The sequence below is a fragment of the Protopterus annectens genome, chromosome 6.part0, assembly GCF_019279795.1.
Source record: "Protopterus annectens isolate FY-2018-M chromosome 6.part0, PAN1.0, whole genome shotgun sequence".
Taxonomy (NCBI): Eukaryota; Metazoa; Chordata; order Ceratodontiformes; family Protopteridae; genus Protopterus; species Protopterus annectens.
This window is the reverse complement of record NC_056737.1, coordinates 1,063,337,208-1,063,356,128: the sequence shown is the minus strand read 5'-3', so window position 1 is coordinate 1,063,356,128 and position 18,921 is coordinate 1,063,337,208. Positions and strand designations below refer to the sequence as shown.

The 18,921-nt window shown below is 44.5% G+C and overlaps 1 protein-coding gene across 2 annotated transcripts in view; it reads left to right on the top strand.

Annotated features, from left to right (window-relative positions):
- The window catches only part of AHSA1 (activator of HSP90 ATPase activity 1), a 926,619-nt gene that overhangs the window by 269,419 nt on the left and 638,279 nt on the right, over positions 1 to 18,921 (top strand). For both annotated transcript variants that reach the window (XM_044074685.1, XM_044074684.1), the window contains exon 4: positions 2,616 to 2,733. In XM_044074685.1, coding sequence (XP_043930620.1) covers positions 2,616 to 2,733 — 118 coding nt within the window. The remainder of the gene's footprint in view (positions 1 to 2,615; positions 2,734 to 18,921) is intronic.

Sequence of the window (18,921 nt, the reverse complement as noted above, 5' to 3'; positions counted from 1 at the left end):
GCATCTTCACATCAATCAGAAAGAGATGCTAGCTCTTCAAAATGCCCTGACAGCTTTCAAGGACCTGCTTCATCCAGGACAGTTACTGATAGACAGACAACACTACGGTCATGTGGTACATAAACAAGCAGGGAGGTATACATTCCTACCCCCTCTGCAGACAAGCAATGACCTTATGGGACACAGCATTGGCTTTTCAAGTTCACCTGCAAGCACAATTCCTGCCAGGAAAAACAAATACTCTGGCAGACGAACTAAGCAGAAACCTCATGGATCCCCACGAATGGAAACTGGATCCACCAGTCTTCAGCATGATAATAAGGAAATGGGGATGCCCAGACATAGATCTATTTGCCTCCCCTCACAACTGCCAATTTTAGAGATTTTGCACAAGGATTCATCACAAGCAAGCATGGAAAGTGGACGCCCTATCCTTCAGCTGGAAAAATCTAACAGTGTATGCCTTTCCTCCACTGCCTCTCCTTCCCAGTGTACTCCTAAAGGTCAGACGAGAAGCCAAAAATGATACTGATTGCACCAGACTGGCCATGCCAGCACTGGTGCCCAATCCTAAAGAGTTTGTCTCAAGGTCCAGCACGGATATTGCCTCAAACTTCTCACTTGCTGACCCAACAAAACAATCGGATCCTGCACAGCCAACTCAGGACCCTAAATCTGGCAGCATGGCGGATAATATAGCCATTCAGAACACTCCTCTTTCAAAAGCTATGTTGGATGTTATCTTGGAGGCCAGGAGGCCCAGTACCAGAAAATCTTGTGCAGGGAAATGGAAGAGATTTGGTGCTTGGAACCAGGAACAAGGTATTGACATGTGTGTACCAAATATCCCTCATATTTTACAATACCTAACTGAGATGCTGAACAAAGGCCTTTCTTTCTCCTCAATTGATTCATGCCTCTGCCATTTCAGCCCATTACAATGCGGAACCACCTATCTTTTCTCATCCTTTAATAAAGGTAGTACCTCAGAGGGGCCAAAAACATTATGCCTCCAAGGAGAGCACTAATTCCGGCCTGGGACCTCAATTATGTTTTGGAAAAACTCACACTGCCTCCTTTCGAGCCAGCATCAACAGCAGATATAAAATTCTTATCCTGGAAAACAGCTCTTCTCCTAGCAATAACCTCTGCAAGGCGAGTCTCTGAGTTACTAGCACTCATGGCTGTGGAACCTTTCCTCATTTTTCATCCAGACAAGGTTTCTGTGTGGACAAACCTACATTTATGCCTAAGGTGGTGTCCAGTGTGGCCCTCAACCAAACCATTCACTTGCCTACCTTTTATCCAAATCCACAGAACAAGGGTGAGAAAATTCTGCATTCTTTGGACATACACAGGCAGCTACGCTTTTACTTGGACAGAACTAAAGCTTTCAGAAAGACTGAGAAACTTTTAGTGTCGTATGCTGCGGGATCTCAAAACAGACTATTTCTAAATGGATAGGCCATTGCATCCATTTCTGCTATTCTCAACATGTCAAATCAGTGCCTAAGGGCATTAGGCCTCATTCCACCAGAGCAGCAGCCACTTCAGCAGCCATCCTCAGAGGAGTACCAACCAAAGATGCCTTAGAGGCTGCAACCTGGAGTTCAGTGCACACCTTCACAAAGCACTACTACTTACCTCTTTACTCTAAATCCAGAGCAGGCTTTGCCACTGCAGTCTTGCAGGGCCTCATAGCCTCTCCTAATCCTATTTAGCCCAGCCACCCATCCTCAGCTTTGGGATTCAACCCAAGAGTAATGACTGCAACAGTGAAACATGATGAACATAGTACAGTTGTGTACCTACCATAAATGTAGATGTTGGTGTATTCACTGTTGCAGTCTAGGTTACCCACCCACCATCCCCCTTTTCTTAGCTGGGTCTGTCAGCACTTCTGTATCCTGTACAATCTGTGGTGTATTTGCTTGTAGATGAAGGAAATGTTATTTTTGTGCATGGATTTTTATTGGCATATTTTTTTTCTGCCTACCAATTTGGGGCACCTGACATCTGGGGTAAGAAAAACTGAAGAAAATGGCGTCTGCTGCATCTTTTATACTCCTGGCGCACTGACTTCAGGGAAGAGGTGACGGCAACCGACGCCGGACCTAGACTTTGGAATTCTGGCCGACTGAGGTAGCCTGCCAGCAGGATAACCCAAGAGTAATGACTGCAACAGTGAATACACTCTAACATCTACATTTATGGTAGGTACACAACTGTACTTTGTCTGTACTGTTAACTTTTTTAATTTGATATATTAAGTTAAAAACTGTACATCGGGATGTGGTTTTGGTTACTCTTTGACTGTGAAGGAAAGTTGTTCATTTGCAGGGCATGCATATATGCTGCCTTTGGCTAGACTGGCATAATCCAGCTCTTTGTGATTCTATCATGTCAGGGTATTGCAGCAGCAGCTGTATGCCATTTGTATAGTTGGCAAGATTATTTATGCTGCATCACACAGGCTTTGGGGAGTATAGTTGTGCTATAACATTTTTTTGCATAATTTTTTAAAAAACCTAAAATGCATTAGATAGGACAGTGCAGCTAATCACCAGTGCTGTAAACCGTTTTGACTAGCATTGCGTATCTGCTTATATTTTTAGGTAAAAGTCAATTTAAGCAAAGATGAACCTGACACAAAACTTCTAGCGTTGATGAAAACAGATGGTGGGAAGCAGATAAGAAAAGCTCTTGACCATTATGTTCAGACACTTAAAACAGGTAAACATTTGAATGTCTGTAAATGTACTTTGAACTAAGAGTTTGGCAGTCTTAAAAATGGTTACAAATGTTTTTGAGCTAATAAAGTTGCTTTATCTGCTATAGAGATTTTTTTTTATCTTAAATTCCTTTGATAAGTTTCCTAAAAAACAAAAACGGATCCTGATTAGCTTGGAAACTACCCAAATTCACTGCCTAGTTTGTGGTTTTTCATTTGTCTCCCCAAGAGTTTTCTTTGCTGTTGGATCTGACAATTACATGATTCTTTTAAGGTACGTGGACCTCCTATTTAGTTCTGTTTTTATTTATTGCACCTCTGTTTTTGTATAGTATTGGTGCATATGTTCAATTACATGATTCTTTTAAGGTACGTGGACCTCCTATTTAGTTCTGCTTTTATTTATTGCACCTCTGTTTTTGTATAGTATTGGTGCATATGTTACACAGTAGTGTACCAGTTTGCATTGTTTTACTTGATCCAGTTGTATGGTTCCTAGTAGAGTGCTTTCTTTGGGTCTTCTTGTTACTTTGCTGGTTGTGAGGAAAAAACCCGGGCAAAGTGTTAATAGGTGAAATAGCAAACCTTAAGTTGGCTGTAGCTGTGTAGTTCGTGTGGATCCTGCTATGGACTGCTTTGCTTTCTGGAATTCACATACTGTTAATAGTGACAGGATGGGCAGATACTTTTCTGTGACTACGTATCATAAACTGTATCTGACAACAGGTGTAACCATTTTATGCAGTGTGTTCATGTGACACAATCTTTCTGACTTTAGTGACATCATAGGAAGTGGGTTCACTTAGCCCAAGAGCCGTTGAAGCAGTTCTGGGGAAAGTAGTGGGTGCCTGATGTCCTATTTGTCTTATCAAGTCTAACTTGAACTTGCAATGCAGCTGTAACCATGTGGTGCTGGGGCAAGGGGCTTGCAGACCTGCTGCAAGAACTTGCAGAGCAGATCTGTTCTTCCACATACAGGAAGACATGCTTTAGGTGCTTGCAAATGGTGTTGCTTAGTTTTCTTGTAAAGTGTAACAGAACCCACTCCCTCACTGACTTAGAGTTCATTATTCAAACTTTGCTCCCCAGGGAGAACAAGTAAGGTATGAAATGAGCTGTAGAATGTATGGGAGCGAGCAGAGGACAGTGCAGGGGGAGAGCAGATTTAATGAAAAAAAAAATGGAGCTGTGATCATAATTGGCCCAAAGGTTAAACTTGATGCAGTATCAAATCTACAGTGACAAAATGAAGTACATGAACTTCATGGAGGACTTCTGTATAAAGTGGAAAGTGATTTTGCTTCCATGGCCTTTCAAGGGCTACTTAGAACCATTTCTCCCTTTTTACTAGCATATTTTTTAAGAGAAATGTATGGCTTTTCCAAACTTGTGCCTCTCTAACTTTTAAAGTTCTTACATGTGAAGTATGCTTGCATGGAATGTGATTATGCCACTCCAGAGAGTGGAGTACCTTTCATGTTGATGCACTTGTACATTAATTTCATCTTAGTTTTTAGCTTATTCTCAGAATGGCACATCCCCATTAGCTCACATGTGCCATCCCTGCTCCTTGGTTGATGGACTCGAAAATCTTGATCTGGGACTAGTACTTGGTACTTGTCAACTGGTAGGACTGAATCAGCAGGTTTAGGCAGCTCAACATCTAAAACTTTTTTTATTTTTCTGGTCCAACTCGCCACCTTTACTCAGTGCTGTGCACCCACCCTATCCTCCTCTTTTTCGTATGCTTGCATTAGCAAAGAGGAGTCGCATGTTTGTTTTAGACTTAGTGTCTTTCTTGACTCATTTTAACTTTAAAGTCTTAATTAAATTTTGTGAAGACCTGTACACGTCCCGTTAATGTGAGGTGTTCTTTTCACTCTGGTCATTTCTGATATTACACACTAGTGTTTGCTGAAACTCATGAATCATAACTCTGTAAGCTGGCTGTGCCTCATTTCTTTTAAATCAACCGTTTAAGTGTCAGACAAGTGAGACCTTAAACTTTCGTGAAGAGCATGTGTCAGATGCAGTGCAGGCTTTCTCATAGTACTCTGATCCTCAGTGTTTTAAACCTTGAGGACATCTTCCTCTGGTGTGAAATAGCACACCATATGTTCTTAGGCAGGTCATAACTCCACTACCATTTGGGTAGTAGTAGTACTTGTGATTAGATCTCAGATTTTCTATGAAAAAGGGTTTCTTGGGCAATGGCACTTGCAACATTTCCAGAAAACATTTTTGATTCTTTTGAAACCATGCAGCATCTGGATTTTAATGATAGCCCAGTTACTGGATAGATTGTACACAGCCATCTTAGTCGGTATTTTCTTTAGACTGCAATTTCAAGTAATTGTGATCCTTGGGAGTAGCAAAACTGAAATGTAATATGTGGGGGAGAATTTATACCACGTTTGAGTGCAGTATTCCCATTCCCCCTCTCCAGGGTATAGTTGTGTAATCTCCTTTGTCTACAAGTGTTTGGTTCCACCTCTCCTGCATACCATTCTGTTTGATTTAAAAACAAAAAATTCTCAGTTTGCTGTTACCTTTTAAAGCATTTTTTTTCAGTTGCGTATTATTGTTGAAATGTCTGGACTTGCAGGTTCAAGCCTTGAACTTTTCCTAAAATCTGGTACAAGCTAGATGCTTCAAACCTGTATGATTGGGGGGGGGGGGGTTATAATGGTTAAGGTGCTTACCTTACAGATATAAGGCACAGGATTTGATTCTCACTTTTTGAAAGGGAAATTGGCTAAGCTTAAAATGGTCCACAGGGGTAGCTAGCCAAGTACTTGCCTATGATCTCTATGCATGTAACATTAAATCTGATGTCAATTTTTCATGTTATCCGTGACATATGGGACAAATAGGTTCAGCTCGGAACCGACTTGGCCATTACTACAGCTCGCGCAAGCCAATAACTCTTGAGCTTAACCCTTGCCCACAATGCTGCTCTTCTAGTTAAATCGGGTGTCATTTACCGCTCTTCATGAGACGCGCTCGCCATTGCTCTCGAGCAGTGTGTTCCTGTACTGATAGTTACAACTTTGGAAAGAGTTTTTTTTTTTTTTGCTTTTATTGCTTATTAGTTGTTAACCTACCCACTACTATCGAACCCTTTTAAAAAATTGTCCTCTCCTCTTTCCATACACCTCTCTCTGTGCATTCTGGACTATCATTGTTGATGGTTTTCCTTCATGCTACTTTCTCCTTCTGTTAGATAAAAAAAAAAAAAAAAAATCTATTTCTTATAGTGAGTGTTCCTGTTTGGGAGGCCTTTCTACCTGTATGTGTGGGGTTGTATAGCAGGCCTGTTGATGTTATTGTTAAAAGACCTTAATCTCTTCACTATGGCTGAACTTGAAGTCCCTGCTAGATTCAAAAGATGCTAGAAATGTGGGCACAAAATCCCGATGGCAGGCACTTATTTGCTATGTCATAGTTTCAGTGATAGGGCACTAGTAGGAAACATACCCTTCAAAATGTTTGTTTCATTGTTCAGCCTTCAGTGAGGCTTTAGCTGGTTCTGACAAGGCCAAGAGTAAGACTAATGCGTCTTCCCCTTCCTCATCTTCCAAAGCTTTGAAGAAACTAAAAAAAGAGAAGCCTATTGGTGCCTTCTACTCAGTCAGCACCGTCCTCCTAAAAGGTCCAAGTCTTAGGCTCCTGTGGAATCTACCAACTTCACTACTAAAACTTTTTACTCCCAAAGGGAGCTATGGAACAGAGTTTATCGGAACAGACAAAGTCTTTGGCACCTAGCATTTTGGTGCAGGAACATTTGGAGTATTAGACACCAAAATTGTCACAGACATTTCCTTAGTTTCAAACTACTTTGGCACTGAGTAAGCAATTTAAGGAGCCATCCAAGAACCTCATATTTAACCACTGACCCCTTTGCAGGAAGGCTGTCTTCCTTTCCTGGAAAGTCCAAAATCACCCTCCATCCTTTCTATCTGTTCCACCAAGAGCTTAATCTAGGATGATATTGAAAGACTGGTGAATAAGATACTGTAGGCAGGAGGATTGTTCAGCTTCAACCCCCTCTGGTATGGGAACTGAACCTTCCGTTACCCCTCTGGGTTTTCCTCCTCTGACTTCATCTGAAGCATTAGAGTTCTTGACTCCAAGCTGCCCAGCTCTGTCTGCTTCGGTTCCGGAGATATGCCTGTCTTTGGAACCGCTCCTTGCTCAGAGGTCTTCGGTCCAATTGGATTTGGAGAACTCTCGAGACCTGTCAGCTTTGGGGGGGGGCTAGAGTCTGCTCCTATTTTTTTTCGGAGTCTTCTCTGCACCTTGGAGCATAGGCACAGATCAGCTCAGCTTTGGCTTCAGTCTTGGAAGCTGTCTCTTCCGTGCGGCGAGTGACCATGGTTTCAAGGCAGTCTTTTCTGGATGTCCTTCAAGGATGCATCTGCAGTCATAACATATGGGTTGTCCTGCCTCAGGCAGCCCTTCAGTCGGCCGGATTCCAAAGTCTGGGTCTGGCCTCGGCTGATGTCGCACTTTCCCCGACGTCAGAGCGTCTGGGGTATAAAAGCATCAGCCGACGCCATTTTCCTCAGTCTTTCTTGCCGCGCGGTGCCCAAAACAGAAGCTGTTTGCAAGTGCCGGTCGGTCAGATCCAGTGAATTCAGCTACCGAAGACTTCGAAAAAAGCTAAGTACCCCATTGGGGACTCTTTCTTGCCTCAGCCGATGTCAGACAAAGTAAATAATTGTTTAACTTGTGGGAAACAAATGCCTCATAAGGATTTCCATTCCTACTGCCTTCCTTGCTTAGGCCCAGACCACGACGTATCAGCCTGTTTAGCCTGTGCTTCCTTCAACCGACGAACTCTTAGACGTCGGTCGGAGTTTGCAGAGGAATTTTTTGGGGCCAGTTTTGCTTATAAAATGCCGTCGGAGACTCCGACTTCGCATCTGGTGAAAAAACGGAAGGAAAAGGACCGACACTCGCGGCCCGCGGCTTCGGCTGAAACCACGGCAAGGCCTACCGCGAGTGTCTCGGTTTCGGCCAAAACCGAGTCCTCGGAGATTCCTACTTCCGAACCCATTCATCCGACCACCGAGGCCCGGGAGGCCCCGGCTGAGTCGGCTACCAAACTTCCTACCGAAACCAGTGTTCAGGAAATGTCAGACACCATACCTTTGGACATTTCTACTCCTGCAAGTGGGGCAGCTAGGCCCCCTGCTTCCATGTCCATTAAGGCCTTTTCTAGGGCTAAAGTTGCCAAACTATCTAAAGCTTTGCCTACCAAAACTACCTCCCAGAGGCCTTCCTCTAGTTCTCAGATCCTCAGCCTTGCAGAGGACCTTATTTCTTTAATTAGGGGTTCACAACCTCACCCAGACAGGGCCTCTCACCCTCCTCTGGACAAAAGGCCCAGGACTGACCCCTCTGACCCACACTCTTCAGATGATTCCACGCATGGGTCTGAGTCGTCAGACCACCAGGAGGAGGCTTATTCGCCTTATGAGGATTCAGATGCTGAGGAATCTATCCCTTCGGCCTCCCCTCCTGAAGAGTTTTCCTTTGGTGAGACTCTACACTCCATGAGAGAGCATTTTCAATGGCAAGGTCAGGATTTCTCTGATTCTAGAAAAAGATTAAGGACCTTTTTGCATTTGCCTCAACATAGGCCCTTAGCTATACCTCCTGTTCTGAATGTAATTGATGATGTGTACAGTGATGTCAGTACAGCCCCTGATACTCTTCCTCCGGCCCCTGCCAAACCTGACAGATACTACAGGGTCCCGGATTCTCATTTCCATCTGTATAAAGCCCATTCTGCAGACCCAGAAACTATTTCTCAGGGCCCTAAAGGGGTTGCGGCCGCCACTGCCAAAAATCCTCTACCCTCTGAAAGAGAGTCTAGAGCTTTAGAGAGATGGGGAAAGAAGGTATATACTTCTGCAACTCTTTCTGTCAGGGCATTAAATTGTCAATTTCATATGATACAGTACCAAGAGTATTTGTTAGATAACTGAATAAGAAACTTTCTTCTCCTGAACCCCTTGACAGTAAATCCCTTCAGGATTTGGTACACAATTCACAACAGGTTAGCAATCATTTCTTAAAATGTGGCTATGATGCACTGGAGGCTTCATTTAGATCAGCTATGACTGGGGCAGTTATTCGTAGGCATGCCTGGCTGAAGGAACAATCTTTGCCAGACCATGTTAAAGCTAAACTCCTGGATGCTCCAATGGTGAAACAAAATTTATTTGGCTCCTCTGCTCAGGAGATCTTAAAAAAGGTTGAAGAAAAGGCAAAATCTGTGCAGACAGTTAAAGATTTCCTGCAAGTACAACCACCGATTTCCTGCAAGTACAACCACTGAGATTCAGCAGAAACTGGCCTGCTAAGAATTGGTCCTTTCCAGACTCGGACAGAGCCCAGAGGGTCAGGAACAGGCGCCCTAGAGGCAGAGGTCAATCGAAGGGCTCCTACCGAGGCTGTCAGTGGCAGCCTGCCAACCAGAGGAGTAGTGCAACAGCAACAACAACAACTACTACACCAGGACAGGCTCAATGACTTAACTCTGATTCCGCCTACCAAGGATCAACTGGAAGCACCCTTGGGCGGAAAGCTGGCTTTATTCTCAAAAAACTGGCATTATATTACAAAGGATACATGGACACTGCAAATAATAGACAAAGGATACAGGTTCCACTTCCACACTTTGCCAAAAAGAAACGGAATGCCAAACCTTCCACCAAATCAGAGGGCAGAGGCTTTAAGACAGATCAACAATTTGCTTCAGATGAAAGCTATAGAAAAGGTATCCTGTTCAGAACAAGGTCAAGGATTTTACTCCAGACTATTCCTTGTACCAAGAAAAGAAAATCAATGGAGGCCTATTCTCGACCTGTCCGCACTGAATACTTATCTCATTGTGCCAAAATTCAAGATGTTGACCCTACAGCAACTTCTTCCCATGTTGGGCAAGGAGTCTTGGCTGGTGACTCTAGATCTCAAGGAGGCATATCTGCACGTCCCTATTCGACCAAGTTGCAGAAGACACCTCAGATGTCTTGCAGGATCAGAGCATTATCAATTCTCCGCATTGGCCTTTGGCTTATCTACTGCGCCCAGAGTATTCACGAAATGCCTGGCATCAGTAGTTGCACATTGCAGACTACAGGGAATTCAAATTTACCCATACCTGGAAGACTGCCCAATAAAAGCGGACAACAAGGGAAATTTGATAAAGGACTTGGCCTGTGCCATACACCTGCTACAGGCCTTGGGATACACAGTCAACATCCAAAAGTCAAGACTAGTGCCATCCCAAAGGATAACCTTTTTGGGTGCAGATCTGGACACAACCACCCAAATGGCCTTTCTCACAGAAGAAAAACAAAAACAACTTCCAGATTTCTTCATGATTCTGACAAGACAAACTCGGCTTACTGCAAGGAAAATCCTGCAGGCCCTGGGTTACATGGCATCCTGCATAATTCTGATACCGCACGCCAGGCTGCATATGAGGAAATTACAGTGGTACCTAAGGAGTGTATGGTCTCAACACAGTCACAGTTTTGAAACCTTGATACCAATCATTCCATGCCTTCAAAAGGAATTTCTGTGGTGGGCTCAGGCCTGCCTGTCCAACAGAGGGTTGCCTTTCAACAAACCAAAAACAAGGCAGACCATCACCACGGACGCCTCAGACCGAGGATGGGGAGCACACATGGAGGGCAAATGTATCCAAGGCCTATGGCCTCAAGGACAGCTAAGCATGCACATAAACCAAAAGGAAATGCTGGCAGTGATGCATGCAATCGAGGCTTTCAAACCCTTCCTCCAACAAGGCCACCTGTTAATAAGGACAGACAACACCACGCTCATGTGGTACATAAGCAGGGAGGCACACACTCTTACCGTCTATGCCGGATGGCTATGAATCTATGGGACCTATGCCTGAAACTCAGTATCCAACTACAGTCCCAATTCGTGCCAGGAAAAGAGAATACACTGGCAGACAGCTTAAGCAGAACTACCATGGATGCACACGAATGGGTGCTGCACCCAGACATCTTCCAACTCATAGCAAAGACATAGGGAATGCCGGAGATAGATCTGTTCGCCTCCCCACTCAACCATCAACTGAAGACATTCTGCTCAAGGACATACCACCCACAAGCTTGGAGGGTGGACTCTCTCTCTCTTTCAGCTGGAAAGCCCTAAAAGTATATGCCTTCCCACCTCTCCCATTGATGTACAAGGTTCTACTGAAGATCAGGGAGGAACAGCCAAGAGTGATACTGATAGCTCCAGACTTGCCAAGGCAACACTGGTATCCATTATTGAGAAGCATGTCTCAGGCAAAATCATGGCCTCTCCCCCTATGGCCTCTTCTTCTGACGCAGAACAATTTCAAGACCATGCATCCCAACTTGAAAACATTGCAGCTAACTGCCTGGAAAATTCCTTAAATCCCAATCACACTGTTTTATCACAGAGGGTGTGAAGGACATTATCTTGGAGGCTCGCAGGCCTTCCACAAGGAAGACATACTCAGCTAAATGGAAGAGATTTCTCATTTGGAGCACATCAAAAGACTCGGATGTCACAGTGGCAAGCATAACACATATCCTGGAATACTTAGCAGAATTGTTCCACAATGGCCTGTCCTATTCTTCCATTAAGATTCATGCCTCAGCAATTTCAGCAGAATACAATGTGGATCCACCTATCTTCTCACACCCTCTCCTCAGACAATTTCTGAGAGGGATCAAAAATATTAAACCTCCAAGAAGACCCCCTCTACCTGCTTGGGATCTCAACTTTGTGCTGGAGAAACCTGACACTTCCTCCTTTTGAACCAGCAGCATCAGTGGATCTACAGTTTCTGTCTTGGAAAACTGCATTCCTTCTGGCAATAACTTCAGCAAGAAGAGTATCTGAGTTACAAGCATTAATGGCAGTGCAGCCATTTCTTATTTTCCATCAGGACAGAGTTTCACTAAGAACCAATCCTACTTTTATGCCAAAGGTGGTATCTAGGTTATCATGGAACCAAGCTATTCACTTGCCTACGTTCTTCCCTAATCCACAGAATAGAGGGGAAAAACTTTTGCACACCTTGGATATACACAGACATCTACGCTACTACTTGGACAGAACAAAAACTAGCAGAAAAACTGACCAACTTTTTGTAGCATATGCTACTGGGGTGCAAGGAAAAGCAATTTCCAAACAGACAATTTCAAAATGGATAGGAAATTGCATTCGATTTTGCTACTCCTTTCATGGAAAGACAGTTCCTGAAAACATCAGGCCTCATTCCACAAGGGCCACGGCCACCACTACAGCCTTCCTACGAGGGGTGGCTACCGAGGACATTTTAGAAGCTGCTACTTGGAGCTCCGTGCATACATTTGCCAAGCATTACAATCTACCTTTATACTCCAGATCCAGAGCAGGTTTTGCGACTGCAGTCCTGCAGGGGATCTTAACTACACCATCCTTTTCTTAGTACCTCCTCCCCCAGATTGGCTATGGTATTCTACCCATATGTTATGACTGCAGATGCATCCTTGAAGGACATAGTACAGTTTTGTACCTACCATAAATGTAAATGTCCGATAGGTATGCATCTGCAGTCAGGTTTACCCTCCCTCCTACCCCTCTGTGGTATTCCTAGGGTACTTGCCCCTCTTTTAGCTAGCTGGGGGAATCTATTATGGTGTATTTGTTTGTTTATACATGTATATAATTTTGCAAATGTTTGGAACTTTTCTGCATTTATCCAAATTTAGCCTTCCTAGAGGGCACCTGGCATCTGGGACAAGAAAAACTGAGGAAAATGGCGTCGGCTGATGCTTTTATACCCCAGATGCTCTGACGTCGGGGAAAGTGCGACATCAGCCGAGGCCAGACCCAGACTTTGGAATCCGGCCGACCGAAGGGCTGCCTGAGGCAGGACAGCCCATATGTTATGACTGCAGATGCATACCTATCGGACATCTACATTTATGGTAGGTACAAAACTGTACTTTCTGGGCTTCCTTACCTCTTCGGGGGGAGCAGTATTTGAGGTGATTGAGACCTGACTTCCGTAGTCATTCGGCCCCTTCCACTTAAAGAGCAAGTGTCTCTCTCCTCCTCATGCCCAGATATTCAACCTGCACTCTGAGTCAGCGGGTGCAGAGACCACAGGAGTCCCAGATAACAATTCTCTCCCCTTCTGATACCTCCCCAGATCATCCCACTGAGGAGGTCCGTAAGAGAAAGTGTAGGAGGGAAGCACTTGGATTCCCCAGAGGAATCTATCACTGAAGACGCAAACTTCGATGAATGGGAGGGACCCCCGGTCTCCTTTGGAGACCTCCTGGAATTATTGAAACAGAGGCGTGCCTGGAAGTCCCAAAATCTGTCTTCCATGGAGTCAGTATACCTGCAGGCCTTCAGCACTCTACCTTCTACCTCTTAGGTGATTCCATCCATTGATAAGCTCATTCAGTTTATCTTACAATGGGTGTGGAAGGCCCCTGATACTATCAAACCTATCCCCAGGAGACCTGACAAAATCCTGTTTGCCCCGAAGGCAAACCGTTCTGGGCTAAAAGGTTAGCTGTTGATGCCATGGTCATGGTGGCAGCCACAAATAAGGAACTAGCCAAAGAGAGTTTCTCCAACAGTCCACCCAAGAGTGTCAGGCGATGGAAAGATTTGGGAAGCAGGTCTATGCATCATCGAACTTTGCTTTAAGGTCCTTGAATTTCTTGGCAGATTTTACTCTACTTCAGGGGTATCTGGTCAAGGAGTTGTAGGATACTCTTACAGGAACCATTTCTGAGGACGTCCAAGAAAAGTTGGCATCCAAATGGCTACCCTTGAGTCTTGTGTCGAATTCGTCCATTAAGCTCATCACTCATGCAGCCGAAGGGACCACCAGCGCAGTGGGGTTCAGGTGCTGCTATTGGGAGACCTGCCTGGATGTGCTAAGTGACTTTGCAGAGCCATTTAAGTCTTCATTCATCAGTGCACCCTTTGGATCATCCCTATTTGGCCCAAAAGTCAAAGAAACTTTATCCAGGTGCGAGAAAGATGGAAAGACCCTTTCTGCTGTGGGCATACATTTTTCTATTCCTCAGTGACCGTTCTCTAGAAATCAGAGAAGCAGTGGGAAATTGTGGTTCAGGAAGTCCAAAGGGCCTTTTCAGGACACACGTGGAGGGAGTTCCCCCACAGTCAGAGGGGAGAACTTTAATGGAAGATGCTGCTGGCATGGCAGAGGTGGCTGCAAAACCAGGGATTTGGGGGGGGGGGGGGCTTTTATCTCTCAGTCTTTGAAGACATTTGTGCCAAAACATCAGAGTTCTTAAACTTTTTCTTGGTTATTGGCTCTGGTTTTCTATTTTGTATACGTACTCCTAGAGGTCTGTTGCTGGTGTTTTTCGGGGATTCTTTCTCTAGTCTACCAGTGCTCCTGAAAGGAGGGCCTGATTGTCTGCCTCTGGATGAAGTCGGGGGGGGGGGGGGATGCTTAGCCCTGCACTGAAATGTTTGGTTAGAAATAACATCAAATGCTTGGGTGCAGGGGACATTTCCCTTTTCTCTTCCTCCTCCCTTATGTAAGAAAATCCCTGACATTCCACCCAGAGGAAACTAGCAGTTCTAGAAATCCAAAAACTGCTAGAAAGTGTCATTCAGGATGTCCCACTAGACCACAGAGTCTGGAATTTACTCAAGGTACTTTAGTACCAAAAAAACGGGGGACTGGAGACCAATTTTGGATCAGTGTACTGAACAAATCAGTTTGATAAACCAAATTCCAGATGGTCGCAGTACAGTCCATCCATTTTTGTAAAAAGACTATTGGATGCGCTCATTAGATGTGATGTGTATTAACATATAATGATGGATAAACGATCCGGAAGCTTCCTCCATTTCTGGCTAGGAGCCAATCACTTTCAGTTAAGAGTTCTGCCCTTTGGTCTCACCACAACACTCAGGGTGTTCACCAAATGCTTGTCAGTAGTATCAGCTCACTTGAGACTGCAAGGATTCCAAGTGTTTCTGTATCTTGGCGATTGGCTTATTACCATTCTGACTGGGCATCAGTTGATAGAAGCAAGAGACCGTGTACTTCACATTTGCTCTTATCTGGGAATAACTGTAAATTACGAAAATCGAAATTGACCCCAACTCAGAATTTTAAGCTCATAGGAGCCCTTCCAAATACTCTAACTTAGCTTCTCTTCCTCCATGAGATTACTTTCTTTACCTGAACTCTGATTTTCTGTAATCAGGAACAGAAAAGTAACTGTTCGTCTAAATTTTTTAAGCACTACGCTCCATGGCTACAGCCATAACTCTAGTTCACTTGGCAAGATAGCCCATGAGTTGCTAGAGTCTTAAATGGTCAATGTTACACCGACCTGTGTCAGACATGATATTGATTGCCAATCTTTGCAGAAAAGGTTTAGCTCAGTGGATGCACTCCGAAGACTTTCTTCTGGACTGACCCTTTGTCCCATCACAACCCCAAGCCATAGTGATCATGGATGCCTCCCATATAGGCTGGGGGCCATTATCTGGGCATGACTGTCCAAGGCACTTGGTCCCCCACAGAGTCAACTTCCATATCAATTTACTGGGGCTAAGGGCAGCACTTCTAGCACTGCAAGCCTTTCAGACTGCTCTTCCTTCGAGAACAATTGCAATTCATACTGACAAAAATGTTAGTGGTTTGATTCATCGGCAAACCGGGAGGAACCAGATCCTATCCCCTTTGTTGAGAATCTGTGTGTGTGGCAGTGGGCGATCTCTTCCAACCACTTTCTTTTGGCAATGCACATTCCAGGGAGTTCCAGTGTGATAGCAGACAAACTAAGCAGGTGTATTTTCGTGCCTCACAAGTGATTTGTCAGTCCAGAGGTGACTAAGGATTTTCCATCAATGGGATCAGCCTTGCCTTGACCTATTTGCTTCTCCCCTAAGCAAGTGCAGCAACTACTTTGCCCTGATATCCCTCCGGGGGAGTTGTTGGGAGATGCTCTTCTCCACATTAGGCCCTCCAGACTGCTGTATGCCTTTCCTCCAATTCCTGTAATCCCAAAATTCCTATAGAAAGCAATCAGGCTGAAGAGCAAAATAATCCGTATTGCACCTTATTGACCTCGACAGATATGGTTCCCCTTCCTTTGGCCTTATCTGCTTTAACAGCCTTGGATTCTGGACCCAGCTCCAGACCTTCTATCCCATCCAGAGGGATTAATCCAGCCAAACATTGTAAACCTCAAGCTGACCGCTTGGTTTCTCCAGTTCCATTAATAGCCAGGCTTCCCTCACTTTCCACCCCAGTACGTCCTATTCTCTTAGCCAACAGCTACCCATAAACTATATGGTAGTAAATGGAGGATGTTTACCTTCTGAGTTTGATAACTGTATTTATCCTTTTTCAGTGCCCATTGATAAAATCCTAGAATTTTTAGCTTCACTTTTTAAAGCAGGTGCTTCCCAGTCTACCATAAAAAATCAATTGGCTGCAATTTCTAATTCAGTAATGGTTTTAAAGAACCCTGTCTGGCTTCTCATAAGCATTGCAAGGCCTTCTTAAAGAATGCTCTTGCTAAACCCCCCTTACAAAAATCATACCCCAATTTGGGATCTCAACTTAGTGCAGCAAGACATAGTTCAGCCTCCTCTTTGAACCATCAGCTGAGTTTGATCTGAAGTTTTTATCCTGGAAAACTGTTTTTAGTGGCAGTAACTTCTGCCAGAAGAATTTCAGAAATACAAGCCTTATGTAAACATCCTTACCTAATTTTCCACAAAGAGAGGGATGTTCACAGTGTTACACTTCGGCAGTCATTCCACTTGGGTTATCCTGCCATCAGGCGGTCCTGCAGTCGGCCAGAGTTCCAAAGTCTTGGTCCTGCGTCGGTTGCTGTCGCTTCTTCCCTGACGTCAGTGCGCCAGGGGTATATAAGATGCATCAGACGCCATTTTCTTCAGTCTTTCTTGCCGCGTGGTGCCCGAAGCAAAAGCAGTTCGCAAGTGCCGGTCGGCCTACTCCTGAGATTTTTGAAGTCGAATTTCAGATCCGAAGTCTTCAATAAAGCTAAGTACCCCATTGGGGAAACTTTTTTTTCTTGCCTCAGACCGATGTCAGAAAAAGTTAATAATTGTATTTCTTGTGGGAAGTAAATACCTCATAAGGACTTCCACTCTTACTGTATTCCATGCCTAGGCCCTGATCACGACTTCACTAGTTGTCTGTTTTGTGCTGGATTTAACAAACGCACTATAAAACGACGTTTTGATTTTGCTTTGCACTCCTTTGCCCGAAGGTTCAATTATACAATGCCGTCGGATCAACCGACTACCGCAGTTCATAAAACACAAGGACAAAGACAAGCATCCGAGGTCCAAAACCAATGACTAAGCCTCTTCTAGACCAGTTGCCGGTTCTCAGCGAGGCGCTTTCGCAGCCCCTGACACCCGCTACCTCAGAGCCACAGGCCGCCTCTGACTCCCACGTGGAGACAACTAAGCCTCTGGAAACTCAAGGTGTTGGGCCTACGGAAACTAATCCCTCAGATGGGTCCGGAACTACTGAGCAGGCATCTGCTTCTGAGGGTGTTTTCAGACCTTCACAACTTACCATTAAAGCAACAGCCAAGACAAAAACACCATTAAAGACAAAGAAGCAAGTACAGCATTCTCCAGGACAGTCCTCAATGCCTAAGAAACAGATGCTCAAAATGGCCGAACCCCTCATTACTCTAATCGGGTTCCCACCCCCCTCCTGATAAAAGGCCTAGGCAGGATACAGACTATGATTCCTCTGATCAGGTTTCCTTTGTCTCTGATTCCTCTTCAGACCAGGGATACTCTCTACCCCCCTATGAGGACTCTGCTGAAGAATCTATTCCTTCAGCCTCTCCTCCTGAGGATTACTCTTTTGGGGAAACTTTACATACCATGAGGGAGCATTTCCATTCGGAAAGTCAGGATTATTCAGAATCCAAGAAAAGGCTCAGAGACTTCCTTTTATTGCCAGGCCCCTTGCTATTCTGCCCGTGTTGGATATTGTGTTCTCTGAATCCAGCTTATCTCCTGATTCTTTACCCCCTGCTCCAGCCAAGCCAGACAGGTATTAGAGTCCCTGTCTCTCACAAGTTTCTTTAAACCCTTCTGCTGATCCAGAAACCATTTCCCAGGGTCCCAAAGGGGTTAAGGCTTCCATTGCAAAAAATCCAGTCCCCTCTGACAGAGATTCTAGAGCATTGGATAGATGGGGGAAGAACGTTTACACTTCTGCAACTTTAGCAGTAAGGGCTTTAAATTGCCAGTTTCACATGCTTAAGTACCAGTAATATTTAATGGCTCAGTTAAAACAGAAAATGCTTACAAGCTCAGAAGCTCCTCACTATAAAGAAATGCAGGATTTATTGCATGCAGTTGAACAGGTGGGAAAACATACTCTGCAATGGGGTTTTGATTCAAAAATAAAGGATAATAGAGGATAAAGCTAAATCTATGCAAACAGTCAAAGATTTCTTACAGGTACAGCCACCTCGATTTAGCAGAAACTGGCCTACACAGAATTGGTCCTTTCCAGTGTCAGACAGGCCACAGAGAGGCAGGTACAGACGCCCAAGAGGCAGATCTCAACCCCAAGGCTCTTAAAGACAACGACAGTGGGGTACCTCAACCCCAAAAGGAGGTGAGGAAAAGTCTCAACCTCACAGGAAACAGTCCCATTGACTTCCCCCTTTGTATGCCAAGCATTACCCTTTTGGCAGCCCCCTTAGGGGGGAAACTCACTTTTTTTCTCAAAATTGGCAAACAATCACCCAAGACAAATGGGTTCTGAATATTATGTCTCAAGGGTACAGGTTCCACTTTCACACTTTACCAAGGTTAAAGGGAATGCCAAACCTGCCACAAAATCAATGGGCAGAGGCTCAAAAACAAATTTTAGCCTTCATGGACATGAGAGCTATTCAGAAAGTACCACAGCAGGAACAAGGACAAGGATTTTACTCAAGACTCTTCCTGGTCCCCAGAAAGGACAAAACCTGGAGACCCATACTAGACCTTTCAATTCTAAATACTTACCTGAATGTTCAAAAATTCAAAATGTTGACACTACAGCAGCTTCTTCCCATGCTGGGCAAGAAGGCTTGGCTTGTTACTCTGGACCTCAAAGAGGCATACCTGCATGT